This window comes from Pyxicephalus adspersus, chromosome 8 (assembly GCF_032062135.1).
Source record: "Pyxicephalus adspersus chromosome 8, UCB_Pads_2.0, whole genome shotgun sequence".
NCBI classification, from domain to species: Eukaryota; Metazoa; Chordata; class Amphibia; order Anura; family Pyxicephalidae; genus Pyxicephalus; species Pyxicephalus adspersus.
Window position 1 is genome coordinate 48,620,830 of NC_092865.1, and position 25,531 is coordinate 48,646,360.

Genomic DNA, 25,531 nt, shown 5'->3' on the forward strand with positions numbered 1-25,531 from the left:
TTGTGAAAGTCTGTTATCCACTTTAATAATAGTATAAACCTCATTCAGGTAGTATCATTAAGCAACGAGAAAACAGCGGCACATCAAAACGGCATTTCATAAAATGCATAAGCTAGTTCATGCACTGCAATACTCCATATACAAAAACAACAATGCAAATCTCTTCCTGAACGAAGACCATGATTGGATAGAAAATTCAGGGTAAAAAAATGAAAAAAAAGAAATAAAACGGGAAAAAAAAATCCAGAAAAATAAACATGCCACTTTGTAAAACATCACAGAAGGCTGAGGGAGGGGCGACTTGAAAGCAACTTGGACATCGGGTGGAAAACCTTATGGGACTGGCTGGTCTTTGTAGTTCCTCATAGGCTGGGGACAGCTGGGAGCCTAAGAACTGAGAGTCAGTTCTGTGTTCAGCTAGAAATGTCAAAATGACGATCTGACAAGAGGTCTCAGACTGGTTATAAACTTGGTAACAGTGGGTGACCTACTAAGGGACCACATACTGTTCACTCAGCAATGTGAATGATCTCCTTGTAAGGGATATTTCACTTAGCTTAGGGACTGACATGAAGCTTCACCAACTTCAACCATCCAATCATGTGCAGGAGAGATCCTGTTTTTTCTTATACTTCCTTGCACATGATTGGGCATTCTTTGCAAAATTTTCACATTTACTAAGCAGAGTGAAATATCCATTGCAAGGTCATAATTCACAGTGCCCAGTGAACAGCCTTCTTTAGTAAATGAAGCTCAATGTAGCTCAATGTTTGACGTAATTGGAACAGAGAACAATATTCTGCTGTCTAGGGTGCGGGAGACAACACGTGATTGAGGCAACTTTTAGAGGCGGCCATAGGGCAGCAAATGTGATTATTACACTTTCATTGCCAATTTTTTTTTTAGCTTTGATTAAAGTGGGGGAAGATTTGCAGTCCTGTTGTGTTATTACTATTATCAGGAACGGGGATAATAAGTGAGAGCAAAAAAAATAAAAATAAAATAATAATATTGCAATTTCTCAACCCCGGAGGGGCAAACTTCAATAATAAAAAGTAGGAAGATGAATTATAGTTGGTATATGCATAGCCAACGCATTTCAGTGCCCAGGGCAGATTGTGGTGTGGATTGAGTGTTTCATAAGAAGACAAAAAATATTTAAATCCATGTTAGGATGCCGCTCGTACAGGTAACAAATACCAACAATAGATTTGGAAGAATGATGTCCTCTATGGTTTAAACATGTAAATCTGTTATTTTTATGAACAGCCTTTAAAACAACAGTTTTGAATAGTTTTAAATCATAAGACATACCATCATGGACCCGCCCCTTAGGGACTTAGGACCACCCATAAACAAGGCATATTCACATACAATGCTGCTGGGGAAACCTTCTGGAATGGAGCCCTGAAATGGGTCTTTGGCTCAACATACCCGGTAATCAATGTGTAATGCTTCCATCCTACGTCCTGCAGCATTACATCACTGCTGACTATTCCATGTCCATATATTAAAGTACTGGAAGGGTTTAACCCTCTGTAATGTTTTTATTCCTATCTGTATCTCCGCTTTGCAAATTGGGACAAGAACAACAATATAAATATATTATAAATGGGAAATATTTACAAAATCGCTACATGGACTGTAATATATAAAGGGGTTATATTAGTGGGGGGGGTTAAACAGTCTTGTAATATACATAAGCATTTTATTGCCCCAGAGATCGCTTGGCTGCACTGGCTCTCCAGGAAGGAGTTAAAGTGAATCTGGACCCAAGAAAACATTGTAACAACAACAGACCTTAGATGTGGTGGTTGCATTTGTTTGCACAAGGCCAATGAAACCCTTCCTGTACTAAGGTGACAATGCTCACAGATCCAGAACGCCTCCCCCTCTCCATAACATAGGATACCAGCACATCTATCCCTGACATACTTCCTGATATTGTTTAAAATATCTAAGCCACCACCTCCTCCCCAAACAACTTAAAAATTAATTTAATTCAATTTTTTTTACAATGTAATATGCATACAGGCTACCAACTGAGAAAGAAATTTCATGCAGCATCCTATAGACCAAATACACTTTTTGTTTAGATCAGATACATAAATTCCAGATGTATTAAAGGAAATGTATTTATAATTTCCCTATCTATTTGTCTGAAATTCGCTGAGAAGTGTTGGACTTGAAATTGTTTGAGTTCCTATTAAACCATGACTCTTTCTGCCATCTAGTGGCCACTTGTCAAAGTGCACAGCTGTCACAATAAGAAATGCTGTATGCAATAATGCTATATGGGGTGGGGGAGGCTGTGGTACAAAAGCCTCACTGCCCCTGCTTTAGCTGTCCCCCTTCACTAGTAGTCAAGATGCAAGTCACTAGGGAAAACCCTAAGTCAAGTTGCAAGTCGGACTCAAGTCCACTTCGCTCGACTCGAGTTCCAACCTAAAGATCTGCACAGACTGCTGTTTACATGCCTGCTCAGCGATCTACCATCTGTCAAGGTGTTGTAACAGAAGACCTCTTACCTACCTACCCCAGAGCACCAACTACCAGTACAGCCTTTACAGGATCCCTACTCTCTCATGACTTTAGCAGCCACCTACAACCCTCACTACTACATCTGGAACGGGAATACTTTTGCAAGTAGACATTTATATAAATATATATATTTACTGTAGATTACATTTAAAACTTGTATGTATACAGAGCCTGAAAGAAAGCAATCCAATTGAAACTGAATCTAATAAAAAAAAACAAACAAAAATATATACAAATGTGTATATAGTGTGATATTTGGCTGCTCAGGTTCTGATTGGCCCTTCATTTGGAGTGACAGAACCCCACTCATCCCACTGAAACCTTCGAAAGGAGTGCTATGGCCAACCAACATGATACCCAAACTCCCATGACCCCTTCCTGGAGAGCCTCTTTAAAAAGTGCATCATACAACACAAACAAGGTATTAACAATCACAACGCAAGACGTATTAATATTTTCTGCATAGCTGAATACAACCTGTTGTATTTTTCAGCCACGTTAGGCTGAAGAGGTCATGATTAAGTAAATTAAAAAGAAAGTCAGCTGCATGAAATTTCCTCCTTCTCCCATGGAAAATTGTCACATCTGGGACCTTTAAATTTATTTCTGCTGCCAATGTCTGCAATATTTGTATCAAGGTATATTGCTTATTTAAAATGACGACTCGGACTCTTCATTTTCTTTTCTCAGATGTTCCCAAATTTTTTAGCTGTGACGTCTGTACCGTACAGGTTTATGGAGTCCTAATAAAAAATTATCACGGCTCTAAGAATGGATAAAAACGTGAATGCTTGCAGCCAATATCCCACCGTTCTGTATCCATGATTGTCAGCGGCGCTGTAAGCACAGGCATCTGTGTAAGAGAACTCTGCATCACTGCTTCAGGTTTTTCTATGTCCAGACTGGGGTAACGGAAGCAGTACACTAAGCTGTCAGAAGAGGCTCATAGGAAAGTGCTTCGGTCACAAAATATACACAGTCCATAGAAGGAAGGGGAAAAAAAGTGACGATCATAAAGGAACTTGGTTCCGAACACTGGGGGCACTTAGAAGATTCTCTGAAGTTTTCCCTTTCACAAGGGGAATTTTAGGTTTTTCATCTCTGCTGTTCTGAAGGCCGTGCACGAATCTGCTTTTGCATTAGGAGTTTGTGAAAAGGCGTGTGTGTAAGAGCACAAAGTTGTAGTGGTGTTAGGTATCTAGATGTTTACTGAAATATTCTGTTCTATGTGAGACTGAAGTTAAATTACAAGTTCACCCCTTAGTTAAAACAGAAAAAAAATTAAATGTGGTTCTATGCTATTTTATTAATCTTCAATTTTTATGTCTTAGAAACAGGCTCACATGTATGAACACAGGTGACACAAGGGCAAAGTGATATGGTGTTTCTAAAGAACCCCTAACCCCCCAGTTGTACTCACAGTATCAGTGACCCTGCACAGCTCTCTCGCTACAATGGACACTAAAATCCAGCTGCGTCAGAAGCTAGCAAGAGCTAATGCAGTACCATTGCTTGCTAGAGCCTATCACTGTCAAAGTGTCACATGCTTACCCGCCCAAACCCCGTTCTGTCAGGCGGCAGCAAATGCAAAAGCAGCATGGGATAGCTAGTAATAGGAGTATAACTGAGGTGGGGTTGCCAGGGGGAAAGACCTTAAGATACACCCTGTCACTCTTTCCTAAATGAGACTTCAGTAAACTTTTCAGCCAGCTTGAAGCAGCTTTTAAAGCATGCTTTAATTTGGCGAGGTTAAAGAAGACAAGGTTTATATAAATTGACCAGGTCATCTCCCTCTTTACAAATCAACATCTGTAAGTACGTAATAAATTTACCTTTAAAAAAGGTATCTACATTAAATATATACATACACTTTACACTTATCCCACCCCTGTCTTCTGCTTTTATTTTTTTGCAAAGTCTGCTTGGAGTATAGATTTTTTTAAACAAGCTGCTAGCAGGCATTCGGTTACTTTTAGCAATACTTTGTTAAACCCTTGCTAGAAGCTTGTTTAATGTGTCATTCAGCACTTTCCCCATTTTGGAGATAAAGCTTGATTTAAATGATTCCATTAAGTTTATCAAAACCAGGCTAAAGCTCTGTAATATGTCTTGGCTACTAAAAGTTTTACAAAACATACCCCAGAACATAACCATAACAGCAGCTGCTTTGTTCTATCCATATAGAGGCCAATCACCCATAGGTGTTACAAAATACCTAAGAGAAAAAATCCTAAGGGATTCTTAGGAACCAAGAATAAAAAATGGGGGAAGCCAGAAGGCTGCAGCAATATAGAACCATGCCAATAACACAGCTGAAAGAATAAATGTAAAATGTAAAAATGTTACAGGAATTAAACTTTAACAAGGTGAACTTGTATTTTAAATTGGGTTGCATAATGGTGTACATGGGTTGTATTGTACTGCTATCAGCTTTTTTTTTTTTAGGCAAATTGTTTTTTTTTTTTGTTTGTTTTTTTTTAGCCAGCAGAAATGTGACATTAATGGGAAGTGAGTGATACATAGTAAAATAAAACTTGGCTCTCCCTGGTCAAATATTATGTTATGTTATTTTCTAAAAAAGTGCCAAAATGTCTAAGTAACTAAAGCTTAGCTGCAGGCACATGTATAAGAAACAAATGCCTCTTCTGTCACTGTCCAATCATAGGCTGAGGAAGTGGCAAAACCTGTAACAGCTTAACTGCGGCAGAGAAAAATCAGGCTGGAGTGAATGCATGTAGACAGACAGCAGCACTAATATACAAAATACGTTGTAAAAATAGTGAAAACTGTCTTTTATGCGAAAGGACTTACACTGTTTATAACACATAGTGCTTTAGCAAAATTAAATGCTGTCCAGTTAGGATATACTTAAAGTTGTTTCGCCTCTTCACTTTGAATATCAACAAAACATATAAATTTCATCTCTTTCCCTGACATTGGGAGTTTGTAAACTTCTTTTATATGACACGTTTACTTTAATTTAACCAGGAAAGGACAAACTTTTGTATGCAACTACATACTCAAGTGTACTGGCCGTTTAAAGTGCCCTCTTCTGCTCGCCTCAGCCTCTGAAAACCTGACATCTGCTGTCATATTAGCATATTGTCCCATTCGCGGTCAGTTGTGAAGTGCTGACTCTTTTTCTGACTTTTTTTTTCCCTACGCTATACATTTATGTTATTGTGTTTAATAAACTGCTATGCTGTGAAAGTGTAACATAAATGAGGTCCTACCTGGTAGTCTGCTTATGGCTGTTTAAGATGCGGTTCTGTTGGTGGAATGAAACGGGGTGCTGTTACTGAAATGTCTAGCTGAAGCCCTACTATGGGACCAATGTTACTGATAATCGGAGTATTTGGACATGTACCCCCCCGAACGTTACTATGTTATCTCCCTCTCTGGAAGGGCGTGTTTCAAAGTGCTTGATTTGTACACAAGTGCTAGTTCGCTATACGCTGGTCCCTGTGATCTGGCCATTGTACTCCGCCGTCTCCATCTTCAGGATATACGGGATTATACTGTCGATGGGGACATTACCAATCAGGCCGGTAAAAAAGAGTTCCTCGGTGATGCTAGAGTTCATAAGTCTCAGAGCCGGTAGCCGCACCAAGATCCGTGCCAGCCTATGGGAGAACACATAACGGGTTTTAGGGAACAAGCTGTAATGTAAAAAAAGTCAAACCTCAAGTAAACTAAAAAACTGTACTTGAAGCGGGTCTCTCCCTACACCGCAACAATTAATAATTTGTACTTTTTTCAGGATAGCAGTAAAGAACAGATTTACCACTCTTACTTGTTGCTTACCTGGCAACTGGTGCTCTCCTTCTCTCTGTCATTCCTTGCAGTTGGAAAGTCTTTAATGTCTTTACTTACAATGAAGGCTATTGCTCCTGCATTGTATGCCATGATGCCTTACATTATTATATTACATAGGGGGCCCATTCTAAAAGCTTCTGAGACCTTTGCAGGAAAAGGAATTTACCCCACTCCATTTTCCAGCATAAGCTATGGAAATCTCAGAACTGGATGAACAGAAATCCAAATACTTGTGCAGATGTAACTGCTCCCTTATATCTATTTCATCTGTGTGTTAGCAGCTAGTTCAGCTTTATTCTCTCCCCTAGAATGTACATTTTTGCGCATACAGTGCTTTAAAGACACACACACACAGTCAGTTTTGTGATAAGTGAGGTGCATGGTAATTATGGGGCTGTTTCACCACACTCTGCAATCTTCTTTTGGCTCTTACCTGTATGTATCTTCAGGGTATGTTTTTTGGACATAGTCTTGAAGCTCCATCTGTGCCTTTTCCTGAAACTTTTCAATCTGTGCCGTACTGGACAATCCTGGGTGATCTAGACAAACAGACCCCACAATACATCATTAGCAAAATATATCAGCAAATGTTATTTGCGTAAATACAGCAAATGGAAGACAGTATGAAAGTAAATATTTATTATAGGGGCTCTTTAAAAGTGTTGGTATAGCCCAAATATTTTTGTTTTAATTATTTGTTTTGGTTAGTGTACTGAAGAGTTAGAACCCACAAGAAAATGTGCCCTTTCTATGTCACCAAGACAACTTATAGGAAATCCTGTCTTGAACCTGAAGCTTCAGAGGTCTTGAGATTGCAATCTATTAACTTTGGTTATTGGAAGCCACTCATCAAATTAACAGAATACTAATTGGGCGCAGGAGGACCAAATAATTATTTTGTAGTTAACATTACCATATTAGAGCATTTCACAATTCAGGGCTCCTGGGGGTTGATGATTTTTGATATATGTATGAGTACTTGAAGGATAAAAAGTCCAGGGAGATTTATTAATCTTGCCACGAGTTTGCCTAAAAAAGTTAATTTGTCTGAACATCCTCTGCAGCTGCAGAATACACAGGGGCAACATTATTATTTTTTGTTCCTTAAAATTTAAAGTAGATGTAAATTCAATCAGTAAAATCTCATACAGCTTTACCATGGTAATGTTATTTCAAGTCAATTTTAGTATATTTAAATTTGCACCATTTGTTGAAACAACCCTTGGCGATTCTGCCATGAATATCCCTGTTCAGGGAATTCCTGTTACGGGGAATATCGTTCTTTCCCTTTCTCCCAAATATGATTTTCATTTTCAGCTTCCTACCCAGGAGTCCAGTGGAGACTATGGACCTGATTAATTAAAGTTACCCTTGGCTGGAGAAGATACACTTTCATCAGCTGGGTGATCCAGCAAACCTGGAATGGATCTGGTCCAGGATTGAAAACATTTGCTAACAAATAGCAAATGACTGAAAACCATTTCAATGCACATTATATTAGCATGTTCTACTGTTGTCAACATCAACAACCCTGCCTTTAAAAACGCCATAGGGTCAAGGTTGAAATTCTTGTAGGCAGGGAACTGCTGTAAAATGCCATTTATTTATGATACATGGTGCTTTAGCTACTCTGTTAAGGCTTAGATAAAATATATAAAGAATTGTATGAAATAAACTTATTTCAGATTTTATGATTTCTTCCTAAAGGGTAGCAATTACCCAAGATACATTTCCTCTTTGTTATATAGATGTTAGTAGATCTGGTTGACTAAAAGGATGCCAAAAGTACAGAATGTCACAGGGAATAAGAAGGGTCTCCAACCTGGACTGAATAGGACCACAGCCTTCAAATAAGCATATTCATAGCCATCTATGTCCAGCTTGGCCATGCTGTTACAGAACTCTTGTAGCTTCCATATGTGCTCCATCACCTGCTTTATCCTGTCACCAGACAACTTGTCTGTAAAAAAGAAAATGTCTGTAAATGTCCCTATATGTATTATGTTCAACATTAGCAAAAAATGTAAGCAATAATTAAAGTATTTTTTATACTAGGATAATATCTACTGTAAGCAAACCTTTCCTCAAATTTACACATGTTGGCAAGTAAGAGACCTGATTTCTCACTGTAGTAGTGTAGTTTAGTTACTCTATCAGGTATTGTCTCTTCCCCAGCCTGTGTCTGGGCTGCATAACAGAAGCAACAGGCCTATGTCTCTGTTACTCTCTTTTATCATACATAATGTGTCTTGTACTGCAGCAAAACTGACTGTTTACCTATACTGTCGGGTATCCCTTGTTCAGTTTCACTGTACAGGGACTGTATAGAGGATAACATCAAATCACATTCAAATGCTTACACTGCTTATATTTATAAAAATGTTTAATTACATATTAACAATTAAAGATTTGTAATTTTTTTTTTCTATATCGACCTTGCTCTAATAGCAAACTCGCTTCTAAAGAATAGCAATAGAGACAATACCAGCTCTGTAGGGTTCAGGCAATTGTCTCCATGTGATATATAAAAATTATACCTACTTGTCATTCTCAGGGAACCATCTGCCTGGCTTCAGCCAGTTACACAAAAAGCCCCTAGATGAATACTCTACAAATCTATAGTTCAGCAGTGACAATATGCAACAAAAAACATATACAGCTATTAGTACCTTCCTGGATGCTGTTCTGTAGATGGTTGACAATCGCAGCCAGGATGGTGGAGAGGCTCATTATTTGTGAACACTGTGCAAGACCAAGTGTGAACAGTTCATTCCAGCAGGCACGCACAAGTGTGGTGTTACAATCCTGCCTGTAAAATAATACATTCAGTTCAGATTAAATGAAATCCCTCATGACATCATTTCACACATTATTCTGTAAAAACTTTTTTGGTGTGGGGTCCGGCTCCCAGTAGGGTGATGATCAAGTTTATTCTTAGCAGAGGGTTTGTTGCAATGGCTTTGGCTGTAACAGTCTGTGGAGCTTTGAAAAAGAAGCTGGGCTGTTGATGCACTAATGAAAGGGCAGATAAACTACAGAAATGCTGCTAAAAAATGGACAAAGGTGAGATACTGAGACAACTTAAATGCCATTAATGCCACTTTAATATCTGGGCATGAAGATGCATGGTGTGCACATTCTACACCTGAGGCCTGATTTATTAAAGATCTCCAAGGCTAGAGAGGATACACTTGCATCAGTGAACCTGGGTAATCCAGCAAACCTAGAATGGATCTGTTCTATGGTTCAAAACACTTGCTAGCAAATAGCAAAGGACCTTGAATAAATCCATCTCAGGTTTCCTGGATCACCCAGCTTCGCTGATGAAAGGGTATCCTTTCCAGCCTTGGAGAGCTTTATTAAATCAGGTTCAGTGCGTCTTCTTCAGTTATCTAATCCTTCTGCACTGTTATCACCACCCTCCAAATGCCATGAATAACTATAAATATGGACAATAACTCAACAAAGCAAGTACCACATTTATTAGTGAATGAAGTGTTGAACTGCAAAAAACAACAACCAGACTTACCCCAAGGCCTGGAAGGCAGGAATGGATCGAGCCCAGTGCATTGAAAGGAAAAGCAAGCGAGAAGCTGACTCACAAATATAATGTACGTTAAGATATTCGGGCATCGGGCTGGGCATAGTTAGCTGCAGACAACAAAAAAAAGGTCATACAAAAATGGATCTCAGTCTTAAAATGCATGCATGTTTACTGGGTATCATCACCTACCTTAAATGTGACATGGGTGTCTGAGAAAAGGGGTCCTTCCACCTCCAGGATTGGGGTGGCCTGATCCCGGCTAATGACATGAATGTTCCCTCCGGCTGCTGGGTCTACCCCATCTGCTTCTGTCTGGTTCTGTCCACTGGCTGACTCTGACGTGTTAAGTGCTTTTGCTAACGTGTCAAACGCCCTAAGGGAGTCAGGAGAGAAATCTTAATGTATGATATAGAAAAGTGAAGTATATGCACATATAGGATAAGAGTCCCACAGAATAAGTAAAACTGGGCAGGAATTGCCACTGTGGACATAAAGGTGAAAACATGACATCATTTTGCCCCTGCATGCACTAGATATGGCACTTTACATTCACAGTCACAGTCAAATTACATTCCACAGGCATCCGTTAATAACTAGGCTAAGATCAGTGACCTCAAACACTAAAATAAGTTGCATGAAATACACATGCATTGACACTTTTACTAACAATTCATTTATAAACAAATTACACTGGGTAAACTTTTCTGTTGGGGTTATATGTTTATCTTGGACCTCCCCCATTGCAAGTCTGTTTCATGCCTATCTGATTTTTTGGCCAAGCTACATTCTCTTTATAATAGTACGGAGAATGCAATAGAGAGTGGTAATGCCATTTAGTCATGATTCTGTAGTAGAGCAGCTAAAAGGTCAAAATCTGCTTTTCATAGTAGGTTCAGGAGGCAAGAACAGGATAGGAATAGCAACATTTCTGGGGAGTTGTGTACTCCATTTAGGTGATTGAAGTGCCTAATTCTAAATAAGGTAAATATGACCTTTTAAAAACATGCCTCTGTAATGCTAGCTGTAGGGACGCAGTTTTACATTTACAACATGCTGTAATTACCCACATATTTTGGGCACCCACCGTGTGATCTCACTGGAGAATTGGTCCTCTGGTTGGGCATCTGAAGAATCCCCATTGTTTGCTGACTCTGTGAGATTGGCGATTGATGTGACAACGTTTGCTAGAGTTCCCAGTCCACCCTGGCTGGATTCTGTCTGGAAATTTAGAAAAAATGCATTTAAAGAAAAAAGTGCAGCTTTTTCCCTTTCCAATGGAGTATTGCTTCATGTCAAGCCCTATTAGAGAGCTCTGCCCCCACATTTGGCTGTGAGAGGCCGGGATCTGATTTTCATTTCTTCATATATTGCATTGTATGCTCTGTGATAAAATTACTTGTAGACAAATGTGGAGAGCTTGCAAACAATGGGACATGGAATTTAAATAGGTACCGCTGAAAATAAAACTCTTGTTGGGATTTTACTATTATCCTGTACTCTAAACACATCAGTCAGTGGTCATGAAGGGGAAGTAAACCGTAAAAAACTACCGGATTCAATGGTTATAACTAAACTCACCTTGGTGTCTGAAGACAGAACCACAGTGCCATCCTCTCTGATAAGCGGCTGCTGAATATTGACCAGCATTCCTGGATCGAGAAGACCCGATTGTCTTAACAAAGAAAAGTGTATATTTCTTAATATAATGAACATGTGCATATTCAGCATAGCAGGCAATCAACAATTACCAAACTTGATTGCAGATTTTTTATGTCATATGAACAAAATGATATATTTGGTTAATGTGAGTTGTTGCGCTTTTCCACCTGCTGTTTATTCGTCTAAATAAAATCATGAAAGGTTTAATTGTAACATGTTACTACAAAGCAAGGCTTTTGGAGTTTCTTGTTTAATAAAAGTAGTGTAACATTTTCTCAGTGTAACATTTTTCACCAAAGTATCAGTGTCAGCAGATGACTCCCAGGAATGTATACTTCATAACATCATGCCATGCATTGTTTGCATCTTCCTACATCTTCCTAGCAGGACGTCTACATGGGGCAACCACTCACCAGGTCTGAACACTGTCATCAAGTTATGGGGAGGGGATGGGGTGTGTGGTCATTTTTACCCTTTCTAACCAGCAATAGGGATATATAAATATAAAAATATGGAGCTACTGAGTGGGCAAAGTCACAGATGGGTAGATTTACTGATGGAGGTTAGGCAGTTTACACAGCAGGATAGGATACAGGAGCAAGGATTTTTCATGTAACTTAGTATATGAGATGAAGCTGTGTTGACTTTAACCATCCAGTTATATGCAAGGAAAACTTTCGGTTTTTTTAGATCTCTATATTATGACCTGGTATTCTTTGTAAAGTGAACTATTACCACATTCATTAAGCTAAGTAAATCACTTCCAATGTCTCTAACAACATTTCTGAGAAAGTAACCAAGTAAAAGAAACTCCCAAAGGTGATACCTCTTACCATAAACAAATCCCCATATGTTCTGCTAGTATAAATAGTCACCATTTGTCCATGAAATATACATATCAATCAGTTAGATAATGGAAATCATGAGCCAGAAAAAAACAAATCATAAAAGCAGTCATTGCACATCAGTCTAACCTCCCACCATCTTTGTCGGAGACGAATGTTGGCGTTGCTATGAGTGGACTTCGCAAGTCTTTCCGGATGTAGATCTTTTCCGTTGATGCTGCACAGTTGGATGGCTTCTCACGCTGGATGTCAAACGGCTTTCGCTCACTTTGAACAGCTACAACAGACAAACATTCTAGTTTATGATTTCTAACATGTTTAAAAAAAAACATCAGAAACAACAGCCATGCACTCAAAAACTTTTAGACTATGTCACTGTTGAGGACAGAGCAGAAAGTCAGAAGGTGCATAGTCACAACTGAAAGAGGAGAGGTGGAGGAGTAAGAAGCAGGGAAGCTGAGCTGCTGTATTTTTAATGGCTGAAGAAAGAAGAATTGGAGAAGATCTTGGAGTGATAATTAGGAGTGCAAAGCAATTTTTGCTGGAGAAGGGCAAAATGGGTAGGAAGTTAGCACATCATGGCAAATGCCCCCATGTCCCACACTTTAGCTCAGTTCTACAGATAATGCTACAAGCAGATCCTTAGTATCAAATTCACCATACATCATCTAACTTGTTTGCTGCCCACTCATTTGACATCGTAAATATACAAGTCACACCAGATATTACTGTGTTCTCATACAAGTAGCGTAGTTGTGTCACTTGCTGCAAAATTTAATAAATGGCTGGCCCTGGGACAAATAGCTGGCGTACTTATTACCGAATTCTAGATGTAACTTCACAGCACTGGAAATAATCTCAGCTTTTGCTATGTATACGCAACTTGCTAGCTAAAAATACCAATGTTTGTTGCCTGGAACAAAGTCTGTCTCTTAAAAGCTTAATTAAACAGATTTGTAGCTCAGAGTTCACAATATGTAGAAGCAGCACATCATAGACTATAAACTGTACACGACAGGCATGAAGAAAACCCAGGCACACATTAATCAGGAATTAGTCCAACTCAGAGAACTGTATTCATAAATTCCCTTAGGCACACTTTATTTTTTAGTGGCCTTGGACTAGTTTTTTTTTTTTGTTTCTTTTTTAATCCCTTGAATTTGCACTACAGGCACAAAAAGTAATTAAAATATTTATCAGTAGCCACACAGGATATAAATCCATTGTGTGCACACCGAATGTCACACTTACCTCTTGCTTGCTACAGCGCAGGCGCCTCACTCCTGTGCATGTGGGCAGTTTTGAGCTTGGGCGCCTGCTTTTCCAGATTTAACCAATATAACTCCTATCGCTGGCCAATCAGGAAATAGCCTCTTAATTATCCCTGGCTAGTTAGCCTAACACCCTGCATTTGTGCAACATGTATCTACTCGGGCCAAGCCCCCTAGCTCTGCTGGGCATCTCTGCTACACCTGCAGTTTAATTCAGTGCTCTGCCTGTCCTGCTCCTGTCTTAACCCCTTATTGCCCAGTCTGGTGCTTCCTTGATTGTTCCCTTGTGGTGTTCCTCTGTGTTTGCAGTGATACCTGTATCTCCTGTGCCTCTTGTCCCTTCCTGTGTTCCCTGTGTCTGCAGTGACCCCGTGTCACCAGTGTCTATTTGCTGGATTTCTGGTTCTTGACGCCTGGCTTGTTCCTGGTCTCTCTTGCTGGCTGCCCACCTCGACCCAGGCCTTCCTTGACCATTCTCCCCCCTAGTGATCTTGTACCATGCATCGTCCTGCCCACCCTGGTGTTCCAAAGGGCCGCAACCTGGCAGTAAGCAGCAGTGCGACATCCTCACCACTAGAAGCTCTGGAGAACACCAGGATGCTGCTTAGACTCTTCGCCTTGGCCATTCTCAGTGTTCACACCACTTCAGTGCAAGCCATAGCGTCCCCTAGAGGTCCCCAAGCGTCACAGAGAGAAAGCAGCTGGTTGGTCTTTATGAAAAGATGCTTCTGCACAGAGACAGTGACGGCTGCTTTTGCCACCACTAAAAGCATTTGTAACGTCACATAAATGCCTTGAAGGGACAGGGCTAAAACAGCGACCCATCTTTAGATTTGGAGGAGATTTTAACAGCCATTTTGTTGATTTATAACCACAAGTTTACTAATTGTTATAAGTGCAACAAAGGTACAAATCAAGTGGTAAGTGATTTAAAATAAAGTAGAAAAACTATAAACTTAAGCAGACATTTTTCTTATGGACAATGCTCAAGCTCTCAAACTCACATTCCATTTTCATGCCCATTTCTAGACATTTCTTGAGACGACAAAACTGGCATCGGTTTCGGTGGTGCTTGTTGATGACGCAGTCCTGGTTACTACGACAACTGTATGAGAGGCTTTTGCGGACGCTTCTCTTAAAGAAGCCTTTGCATCCTTCGCAGCTGACAGCCCCATAGTGGCGACCTGAAAAGAAAAAAAAATGTGCATTTACTGTGAAAGAGTGAAAGTTTTCTTTCCCTGATTCCTAGTTGTGTTCATGCAATGTCCCCCTATCCCATGAGCTTCCAGGGGATGCTACAATTGACCATGCCAATGCACATTTTGCAAACATGGTCCATGTTTTGAGAAGTACAATACAGTCATTACTGGAATGCATGTACACAGGATGTAAGTGCAAAAAGATCTGCAGCACTGAGATGCTGCAAAGAACGTAAAAAAAGCTAAAAACAAGATTTTATTTGATAAAATGAAACAGGAGTTAGTATCTGGTAACTCTGTTTCCAGAAATCCCTCAGGATGGCTTGGTAAATGACAGCAGTGTATAATACTCATACCCAATTCTCAAACCTTTAAAATCCACTTATGACACTATTTGTACCCATGCCATTGTAATTTTCAGATTGATTTCATTGGACCCAGCTGACAATAGGGATAGTTTATTCTGATGTGCTGGCTTTGTAAATAGAGTCTTATCTGTTATATAAAGCAAACTAGAAATCATTAATTTTGGGTTCGCTACTTTAAAATTTTGTACCACAAAAAAATAAAAATCTCTAATAAAGCTTTAGAATTACCAGATGTCTTAGATGACATGCACAGCATCATCAACCCACCTGATGCTTTGTCCCCACACACTACGCAGTATTCAATAATCTGAGGCCGCTGCACTTCAGTTTTTCCCAGAAGTCTCTCCACAGACGCTGCATCCGTTACTATCTACAGGAAAGCAGACAGGACATGTGAAATTCAGTATGACCAGGCAATGACACAGCATTAACGGACATGATAACCACACTAGGTTTAGATAAGAATCCTTCTGCTGCATACTCCAGACTTGTATTGTGTGAATTGATCTATTAATATTTCATCTGCATCACTATCACTTAAAAAGTATCTTTTTCATGTGGTTAGCTACTAACCAAAGCAAAGCCCATGACATGGTAAGAAGGAGAAGAGTCCAAAAGTGTATGTGAACCCAGAATCTATTTTAAATGTCCATCATCATGCCTTAATGAGTAGTTTTATTAAGCAAATATTTTTGCAAGTCAAGGACAAAGCTATTTACTTGGACAACACAAAGCCACTGCTCCTCAGTATTTGTAAGCCTTCTGTGAAGGTTTCTTCAGTTTTTAGATGGCCATTGAGCTGCCTTACTATGTCTACCAGATAGACCAGTGGTCCCCAACCGCTGGGCCGTGGACCATTGCGGTCCATTGCTGGCGAGTTCGGGGCTGAAAATGACAAGAGGCAGAATGACAGATGCCCTCCTTACACTGCTCTAAAGCTAGTGACAGTGTGATAGAAGGAGCCCAACCAGCGGAAGCGTGGGCAGTTCTCCACATACTGCTTACACAGGGGCTGCTGAGAATGGCAGAGCAATGTATGAAAGGCTTACACTTCTCTGCCATTCCTAGCTGCTTTGCCACCTGACAGCACACCAGCTCTCTTACACTACTCTGCTATTCTCAGCTAGTGTGCTGACAGGAGGCTGAGCTACTGAGAATAGCAGAGTAGTGTAAGATGTACATCTACTGGACCAAAATTTCAATAACCGGACTCAAATTTTCGGAGGCAAAATTCTATGTTACCAGGACCTGCTATTAGAAAGGTTGGGGACCACTGAGATAGACCATTTAATGTACAACTGAAGTATCTCACATAGCAGGCTGACAACGCTTTTGCTAATTGAGAGGAAGGCTTAACATTGGCAACCTGCAATAAAAAGTGTTATTACTGGCCAGGTAGGAAGCTATGCAACATATTCAGAAACAAATAATTTGCCTGAAACAAAAGAAAACATTGTACACAGTGAGACATAATGGCAAACATTTTGAAAATTGATTCAGAGGCCGATTCAAAAAGAAATGACAATCTGATAACTACTTCTTTGCTTGATTTTTTTGCACCTGGTTGCTACTTCTGTAACTGCTATATACATAAAGTGCTTTGGTGTGAATTATGCCATTATCAATTCACCTTAAAACCTTAATTTACTTGAATAAGGTAAGTGATCACCGCATTTCTGGATTTGTCACTTCTGAAAGTGGGGACTGAGACAAAAATGGTGGTAAAATGGTAACAAACCCAACTGATTTCCATTGTAGTCTACGGTGTGTTCCCCTTTCAAAGTGTTGGACACATTCTGGCAAAGTGTATTATGGCTGATCTCCATCTCATGCTGCTGATCTGTTGATCTTTTAGCCCATTGTCTTTTTTATAAATGGGGTGAAAATAAAATAAACTAACTAACACCATTTCCCTGATATAGGTTGTAAAAGTAAAATTGTTTTTGTTAGTGTGTGTGACCCCATTACAGACACCCCCCCTCCCCCCAAGACACACTTTCTATCAGGTTTCTGTCATAAAGGTTATCAAATTCACATCTGAATTAATGTAGAACGCCAATAGGCAGAAATGTGTCAAATAAGGATGTTTAAATAGGTCAGCAAAGAATATGGAAAATAACCAAGTCCTCGTACCTGAATCCTTCCCGGGACAAGGTTTTCTGTTGTGAAGATAAGTTGCTTGGCGTTAGGAGATTCTGGAGTGGCTAATATCACCTTCCCTGCTCCCGATCCATCTGGACTGGTCAAGATGAACTGCTGTTTGGGTGACACCGAGGAGTCTACAGCTGTTACAATTTGAATCTTCTGCCCTGTCTGCTGATCTGTTACAATCTGTGAAGACAAAGACTCGCATTTCTAATCTGGTTACATTCTGATCACCCTTATGAAGGATAAAGATAATCCCATTAGGTTAGATTATTACCACCTGAGGCCCAGATGCTGTTTTCAAAAGGCACTTAGATGGCAGCTATTGGTCCTGGCATCATTATATAGCACTACTGGGACTCAGTGGTTCTTGTGGGTTCCAGAAAACATCATTGATATAACCACAGATAGTAATCTCAGGAGCTTAAAAGGATTATTGTATTTGCACAGGAAGTTATTTGACTTCATGGAACTTTCTATCATCACTGGGCTACAGCTGCGTACACACCTGCAATTTTTCTCGTTGGAAAGGATCTTTCACGATCCTTTGCAACGAGAAAAGACTGCACGATGCATGAACGATGCTGTACATACAGCACCGTTCATGCTCTATGGAGAGGGGAGGGGGAGAGCGACGGAGCGGCACCCTGCTGCGCGCTCTCCCCTTCCCTTTCATTAGGATCGGTCGTCGTCCATCGTCCTTGGATCCGCCAGGACGGTCGTCGGACGATGGACGACGACCGACTGTACACACGGCAGATTTTCGCCCGATAATTGGCCGATACCGATTATCGGGCGAGAAAAATTTGCCGTGTGTACGCAGCTTACGAGAGAATCAATGCATGCAATATAATCAGCTTTGACACCTGGTGTGGGGCTCTCCAGGATGCTTAGCAGAGCCAGAAATCACAGACTCTATGAACTACATCTCTATGGGCCTCACTTTAGTGGTCACATAATTATCTTTTGCCTTGTCTGAAAACGGGTACCGGCTGCACAAAGAGCTCCCACATACTGAATTGAAATATTAGATACAGCGAGAGTTTTGCTTAAAGCAAATGCAATCCAATGCAAAAACAAAAATATAATATTTTGAAGCTTGCCAATAATTATATTTGGTGACTTTTTAGGCTTTTTTCTTTTATTTTCAGTAACACACTTCCCCCCCTTAAGCAACAATGCTAATATCCAGTATAGCCATGCAGCATCGATGGGTGACCAGCATTGTCATCCTAAGAGAGGGCTACATATGTCCAGCCCTGCCTATTCCTCATAACCTAAATCTTAGAGCAATGCATCTGACATAAATGCAGCACTGACAGTAAGAACAGGAAGTTATCAAGATTTCCAGAAGGATCAAAATGCTTATATATGGAATTGATGTAACAAAATGCATTCAGTGGTAGATTTATCTGACAAAAATGGAGCAAATAAGTTAATTTTTTGTGCGGTTTACATACAAAATAAACCGTTTCTAACAGTTGAGATACCTGGATCCGCTGAGGTGTGGACACTGCTGAGTCTGTGGAGATTATCTGGATGCGTTGGGAGGAGCTGGTCATCACTGAAGATTCCTGAACCTGTAAATATAGAAATACAAAATCCATAAATCATTTGTTTTGCTATAAAAAATTAAAGCAAACCCTAAAGAATCCTCAGAGCCGGGTCATCAGCATACCTAGTAATCTACAGCTGCTAATAAACTACTAGGAGATGCTTTATTTTTTATCACCAGACACACATATTCCACAAATCTTAGCATTGGCTGACTGGAATCTGAAGTCTGCATGAATCTATCCTGCTTTATCTTAAATCCTGGCCATACAAACTGTGAGGAGACATCATCCTACCCTCTGCAACAAACTAATATCAATGTAAAAAAGTGAGGTCTTCCTTTCACACTAGAATGCAAAAGAAAATTCATTTTCCACTCTTAAGACCTATTTAATCTTGAATGAATGAATTGTAACCTCTCTTCTCCCAGTAATACATTTTATATTGTTCAAGGTTAGTACATGAGAAGAAAAGAATCTGGAGCACAGGGACACAGGAATAAACATTTTGTAGGATGAAGAGCTGCAGCTCTGCACAAGTCAGTTTCGTCTAGCACAGGATAGCAGGACTGTTTGTTTTGGGGGATTTTGGTGCAAAAAAGGTGGGAATAGAATTTTAGCAGTTTAGCCAGTGTTGGGTATCATGTTTAGGGGTTCTAATTAATGGGAAAGAAAAAAAAATGTATAAATCGTAACAGTCCATTTAGTGGTGACTCCAACCTTTGTTGGCAAAACTATAATGGTTGAAGAATGTTGTAGTGTATTTCTAAGTTTGTTGGCTAAAGCTAAGGCTATGAACACACCTTCAATAATTGTCGTTGAAAAGGGTCTTTCACTAAACTTTCCAACTAAAAAAGACTGAACCAGTGTTATACATAGAGCGCCGTTCTGACCAATGGAGAGACGAGGGGGAGAACGATGGAGCGGCACCCCACTGCACTCTCTCCCCTTCACTTGTATTACGATTGTTTGGCGTTCGTGGATCCGCCGACGACATTGTATAAGCGCAGTAAAGGGTTCCACCTATCACACCTTTTCCATGCAGAGCTGTAGTGACATAGAGGAGGGTGATTGGGACCACAGTGGGAGATATACAGTTAGGTCCATAAATATTGGGACAGAGACAACTTTTTTCTAATTTTGGTTCTGTACATTACCAGAATTAGCTTTTAATGAAACAACTTTCAGCTTTAATTCAGTGGGTTGAACAAAAAGATTGCATAAAAATGTTGGGGACTAAAACCTTTTTTTTTTACACAATCACTTCATTTCAGGGTCTCTAACGTAATTGGACAAATTTAAAAAGGTAAAAATAAAATGTTTATTTCTAATACTTGGTTGAAAACCTTTTGCTGGCTATGAAAGCCTGTAGTCTTGAACTCATGGACATCACCAGATGCCGGGTTCCCTCCTTTATAGAGCTCTGCCAGGTCTTTACTGCAGCGGCTTTCAGTTGCTGTTTGTTTGTGGGCCTTTTTGTCCGAAGTTTAGTCTTCAACAAGTGAAATCCATGCTCAATTGGGTTCAGATCAGGTGACTGACTTGGTGATTCAAGAATATTCCACTTCTTTGCTTTAATAAACTCCTGGGTTGCCTTGGCTGTATGTTTTGGGTCATTGTCCATCTGTATTATGAAAAGCCTCCCAATCAATGTGACTGCATTTAGCTGGATGTGAGCAGACAGTATGTCTCTGAACACCTCAGAATTCATTCGGCTGCTTCTGTCCTGTGTCACATCATGGATAAACACTAGTGTCCCAGTGCCACTGGCAGCCATGCACGCCCAAGCCATCACACTGCCTCCGCCATGTTTTACAGATAATGTGGTATGCTTTGGATCATGAGTTGTTCCACGCCTTCTCCACACTTTTTTCTTGCCGTCATTCTGGTAAAGGTTGATCTTGGTTTCATCTGTCCAAAGAATGTTTTTTCCAGAACTGTGCTGGCTTTTTTAGATGTTTTTGAGAAAAGTCCAATCTAGCCTTTCTATTCATGAGGCTTATGAGTGGCTTGTACCTTGCAGTGCACCCTCTGTATTTACTTTCATGCCGTCTTCTCTTTATGGTAGACTTGGATATCGATACACCTACCTCCTGGAGGGTGTTGTTCACTTGGTTGGGTGTTGTGAAGGGGTTTCTCTTCACCATGGAAATGATTCTGCGATCATCCACCACTCTTGTCTTCCGTGGACGTTGAGGCTTTTTGGCGTTGCCGAGTTCACCAGTGCTTTTTTTCTTTCTCATGATGTACCAAACTGTAGATTTTGCCGCTCCTAATATTGTAGCAATTTCTCGGATGGGTTTTTTCTGATTTTGCAGCTTAAGGATGGCTTGTTTCACCTACATGGAGAGCTCCTGAGACTGCAAAATCTTTCACATACATTTATCTGCTTAACTGACATGACATAATGACATAACGAAGGAATTGCCCACACCAGCCCATGAAATAGCATTTGAGTCAATTGTCCAATTACTTTTAAGCCTATGAAATGAAGTGATTGTGTAAAAAAAGGTTTCAGTTCCTCACATTTTTATGCAATCTTTTTGTTCAACCCACTGAATTAAAGCTGAAAGTCTGCAAAATTTTTTTTTGCCCCTCTTCCCCCCGGAAGCTCTGCAAGGGAGAAGATTTGGATTATTCATCTTCTTCTACAAGGCGACTTCTTTCTCTGATGACAGACAGCTGAACCTTCAGTACAGCTACAATACCCCACCTTAGGAAATCAAATATCAAGTGCAATCCCACCATCGCTAGCTTTGTATTGTATGATGCACAAAACACTCACTGCTCTCCCTCCTGAGCTTGAATGGCAAAAGAACAGGCATTCCTAATGCTTAATATATAGTTTGATCAATGATTGATTACCAGTGCCCCCGTTTTTAACAGGTTTCCGTTTGAAACTTTATCAAATCCAATGTCTAGACAAGCGCATAGTGATTAGTGATCGATATGAGCAATGGTATACAATGAATCAATTAAATCATGAAATGATGAGGCACACATTATTGTTCCTCAACTTGCAATCAAATGAAAATGTATTCCCTCACTAAAAATTTTCAAAAATCGATTTGAGAACTTACGCTAGATTTATAGAATAGAGAAGAAAAACAGCAGCTCTTCTCCCTTGATAGAAATTTATGAACTTGTTTTTATTCCATTTTGCCCCATCAGTTCTGTCAGTAAGGAATATTCTGTCCTAGGGTGACAACACTACCAGAATCCATGTCTACTCAGAATGGTTACTTGAGGATGCCCACACTTCAAGCTGGCTGTGTACAGCCACTGTTCATGGCTTTCCGGGGGAATTAAAGTTTCTTTAAAAACATAAGAAGAACAATGCATGTTCTTATGCAGAAATGGTTGGGAGTGGTTCAGTTACACATTAGCCTTGTTACCATTGTCTCTCAAGCACCAAATATCAAGGTATCTAATGCCTAATAAAATTCCAAGTTCAGAAGTTGGGGCCAAATCGTGACCTCAGTGAAAGACAAGGCTTCATGAACAGCAGGGGTATGGGGTCAATGGGGACCCAGCAAAGAATTGCTCTCTAGTACTGTGCTTACCTTGGAAAGGTTTGACTCCAGGTAGCATAGGTTGAAAAAAAAAGTCCATCAAGTTCAACCACTAGGGAAATAAACATATAAATATAGTTGATCCAGGGGAATGCAAAAAAAAGTAAGATGAAGATAGCCAGATGTTAGCCATGTCAAACTGGTTCACCACCTCCCACAAATTTTCCAGTTTCCCACAGCATCATATATGAAAGTTTGGAGGAGGGGGCAGAAAAGGCTGAATATAATACAGAGATTTGGCCTAAGGAATCGCTTGTGGACATGTGCTCTTTAAAGGGGTCATGCTGCTGGGAAAGGGCCCAAGGAGCCCTGGACCAACATGGAACAGACATAGGAGTGTAAATGAACATAAAGAAATATTCAGCTGGAGGTGGCTCTTTGGACTGGGCCAGGTGTTCAAGACAACTCCTTTTAGCTGGGCGCACCACCCAGCACTTTTCAGTAACCACCCGGCTGTTTTTGGGTGGTTTTTGAAGAGTTGGGTCATAACACAGGGACTGCCACCACCTTCAATTTCTTCCCACTTAGCTTAAAAAAAAATTCTGGGTTGAACCCTGAATCAGGAGGCTTGGGGCAGGCCAGTGACCAAGATGTATTGTTTATCGTAAAAGTAAAACAAACAGGTCAATGCTCTGACTTTTTTGTCCGAATCTCACAACTAGCTGAACAGAATTATACCTTGCTTAAAAAGACAAATGCAGCATGCTTTTATGTTTATAATGCGTGTGACTTTCTTCAAATTTCTGACATTCTAGGATTAAAGGACATAAACACTTCACATATGTTTTTCATCTGTCTCTATAGCCGTCTGCTTGGAGTTTAGCTCTAAATCCCACTTTCAGCTGACCCCTAACAATGTGGGTAATATAATGAAGAGCGGCAGACGTCTCTATTCTCCTTTAATGAACTGTATGCGCTCAGCTTTCCTATGCAAATCATGACCGAATACAAGACGCATTGAAATGTTTTACTGAAAGCTCCTCAATGTAGGGCATCAGCGGGAGCGCTTAGGGGAGAAATGAAAATCTATGTAATGAGGGACTCGTATCTCCACTAGCGATCGCAGCCCCTAATAAAACCTAAGGGACGTTCGCACATATCTGGAAAAGTCTAATTATAGGCAGGAGAGCAGCACAAATTCTCTCATCCAAAAGAGACAACTCATTACTACACATACTCTTCAATCCGCAACGCTGATTACGTCCAAACTCTGAAGAGTTAAAAAGAGTCAGAATTAAATTCTTCTCTCTGGAAAATATCTGAATGCAAATTGCAACATAAATATATTTGTGTGGGTGTGATGGAGTTCACTTGTTTAGCTGGGTTTGTTGCTGCGCCATAGAGCTGTATTATTGCAATGTCTTGTGTGCCTGTTAAAGGGGGCACAGAATATCTTTTCTTAAAGAGGGGCATTGAATTCCAATAACAGGGGGCGCAAGGCAATCAGAAAGCAACGACATGGCTATATAGACATTCAAAAATAATTAATTCAGTTATTGTACATACCAATGATATACTGTAACTACTTGCCATTTACCTCAGTGCACCAGAAATTAGATTGGAAGGAGTATAAATGCATGTTATGCAATCTGAGAAGAGGGGGGGGGGCCATGGCCAAATTACATTTTGCCCATTCCTGGAGGGTCCAAGTGCTGAAGCAAATGGTGGCTGAAGCTAGGAGCACCTGACTCATGAAGTGGTCAGTAGTATGTAACACTTGGAGAGCAGGGGTTAGGAAAACATTATGCACAGGTGAAGGGCTCAGTAGTATGTAATGTTTTAAGTGCTGGGGTTAGGAATACATAATCCACAGACTGCAGGGGACAGGAGTATGAGAATACTTGGAGTGCAGGGGTTGGAAACACAAAACCCATAAGGTGCAGAAGTAAGTGGAGTGCAGAGGTTAAGAATACATAACACACAAGGGTTGAGAGTATGTATTAGTTGGAATGTTCGGGTTGGGAATACATAAAATACAAAGTGCAGAGGTTCGGGAGTATGTATTAGTTCAGCGGTCGCCAACCAGTGAAAATTTTGGTGGTCCGCGGCTCTGGCCGGTGTATGGACCAGCCAGAGCCATGGACTACGTCCCCCGTACAGTTCCCAGGTTTTAGGGACACAGCCCGCCCAATCTCCCATTGCAGGCTCAGATCTGCGATGCGAGAGTAGGCGGGGATATGTCATAATGATGTCACTCTGGGAGAGGTTTCTCCCCATTTGAGTGACACCAGCTCGGGAGCCGGTGATTTTAGTGGTACGCGAGACCAAAAATGTTGGTGACCACTGTATTAGTTGGAATGCAGGGGATGTGAATACATAACACACAGTGCAGGAGTCGGGAGTATGTATTAGTTGGAATGCTGGGGTTGGGAATACATAACACAGGGTGCAGGGGTCGGGAGTATGTATTAGTTCAGAGGTCGGCAAACTCCGACCTCCACCTTTAGGCCAGATACGGCCTAGCCAGTAGTTCGTTCCGGCCTAACGTCCCCTGGCTGATCTGGCCTAATGCCGGCGGATCGGCCATGGGGCGTTAGGAACTACCTGAGCCAGAGCCGCTTGAGCTCCGGTGCCGCCTCCTTGCTGTTGCTCCCCTATTTACTGCAGCCGGCGTTGATACTTCCACCGCTGTGGTAAATAGGGAAAGCTCCCTGAAGGGAAATCCCTCTCCTCTGCAATGCATACAGAGGAGAGGGATTTCACTTCCCTGGTGATGGGAGGAGCCATTAGGGCGGGACTCAGAGTACAGCCTAGTGTGCTCTCGCCCACCCCTGAAATGGCCTGTTGGCCATGAAAGTTTTCTGACCCCTGTATTAGTTGGAGGGCATAGGTTGGGAACACACAACACACAGGGTGCAGGGGTCGGTAGTTTGTATTAGTTGTAATGCAGGGGTTGGGAATACATAACACAGGATGCAGGGGTCGGGAGTATGTATTAGTTGGAGTGCAGGGGTCAGGAATACATAACACACAGGGTGCAGAGGACGGGAGTATGTATTAGTTGGAGTGCAGGGGTCA

General features: G+C 40.7%; 1 protein-coding gene across 1 annotated transcript in view; it reads right to left on the reverse strand.

Annotated features, from left to right (window-relative positions):
- The window catches only part of NR2C2 (nuclear receptor subfamily 2 group C member 2), a 27,195-nt gene continuing 1,664 nt past the window's right edge, over positions 1-25,531 (reverse strand). The window contains exons 2-14 of the mRNA XM_072420508.1: positions 18,879-18,968; positions 17,377-17,574; positions 15,511-15,613; positions 14,681-14,860; positions 12,535-12,682; positions 11,480-11,573; positions 10,986-11,119; positions 10,091-10,274; positions 9,887-10,008; positions 9,027-9,166; positions 8,180-8,317; positions 6,791-6,896; positions 1-6,164 (exon numbers count right to left, since the gene is read on the reverse strand). Coding sequence (XP_072276609.1) covers positions 5,990-6,164; positions 6,791-6,896; positions 8,180-8,317; positions 9,027-9,166; positions 9,887-10,008; positions 10,091-10,274; positions 10,986-11,119; positions 11,480-11,573; positions 12,535-12,682; positions 14,681-14,860; positions 15,511-15,613; positions 17,377-17,574; positions 18,879-18,950 — 1,794 coding nt within the window. The 5' untranslated portion in view covers positions 18,951-18,968 and the 3' untranslated portion in view covers positions 1-5,989. The remainder of the gene's footprint in view (positions 6,165-6,790; positions 6,897-8,179; positions 8,318-9,026; positions 9,167-9,886; positions 10,009-10,090; positions 10,275-10,985; positions 11,120-11,479; positions 11,574-12,534; positions 12,683-14,680; positions 14,861-15,510; positions 15,614-17,376; positions 17,575-18,878; positions 18,969-25,531) is intronic.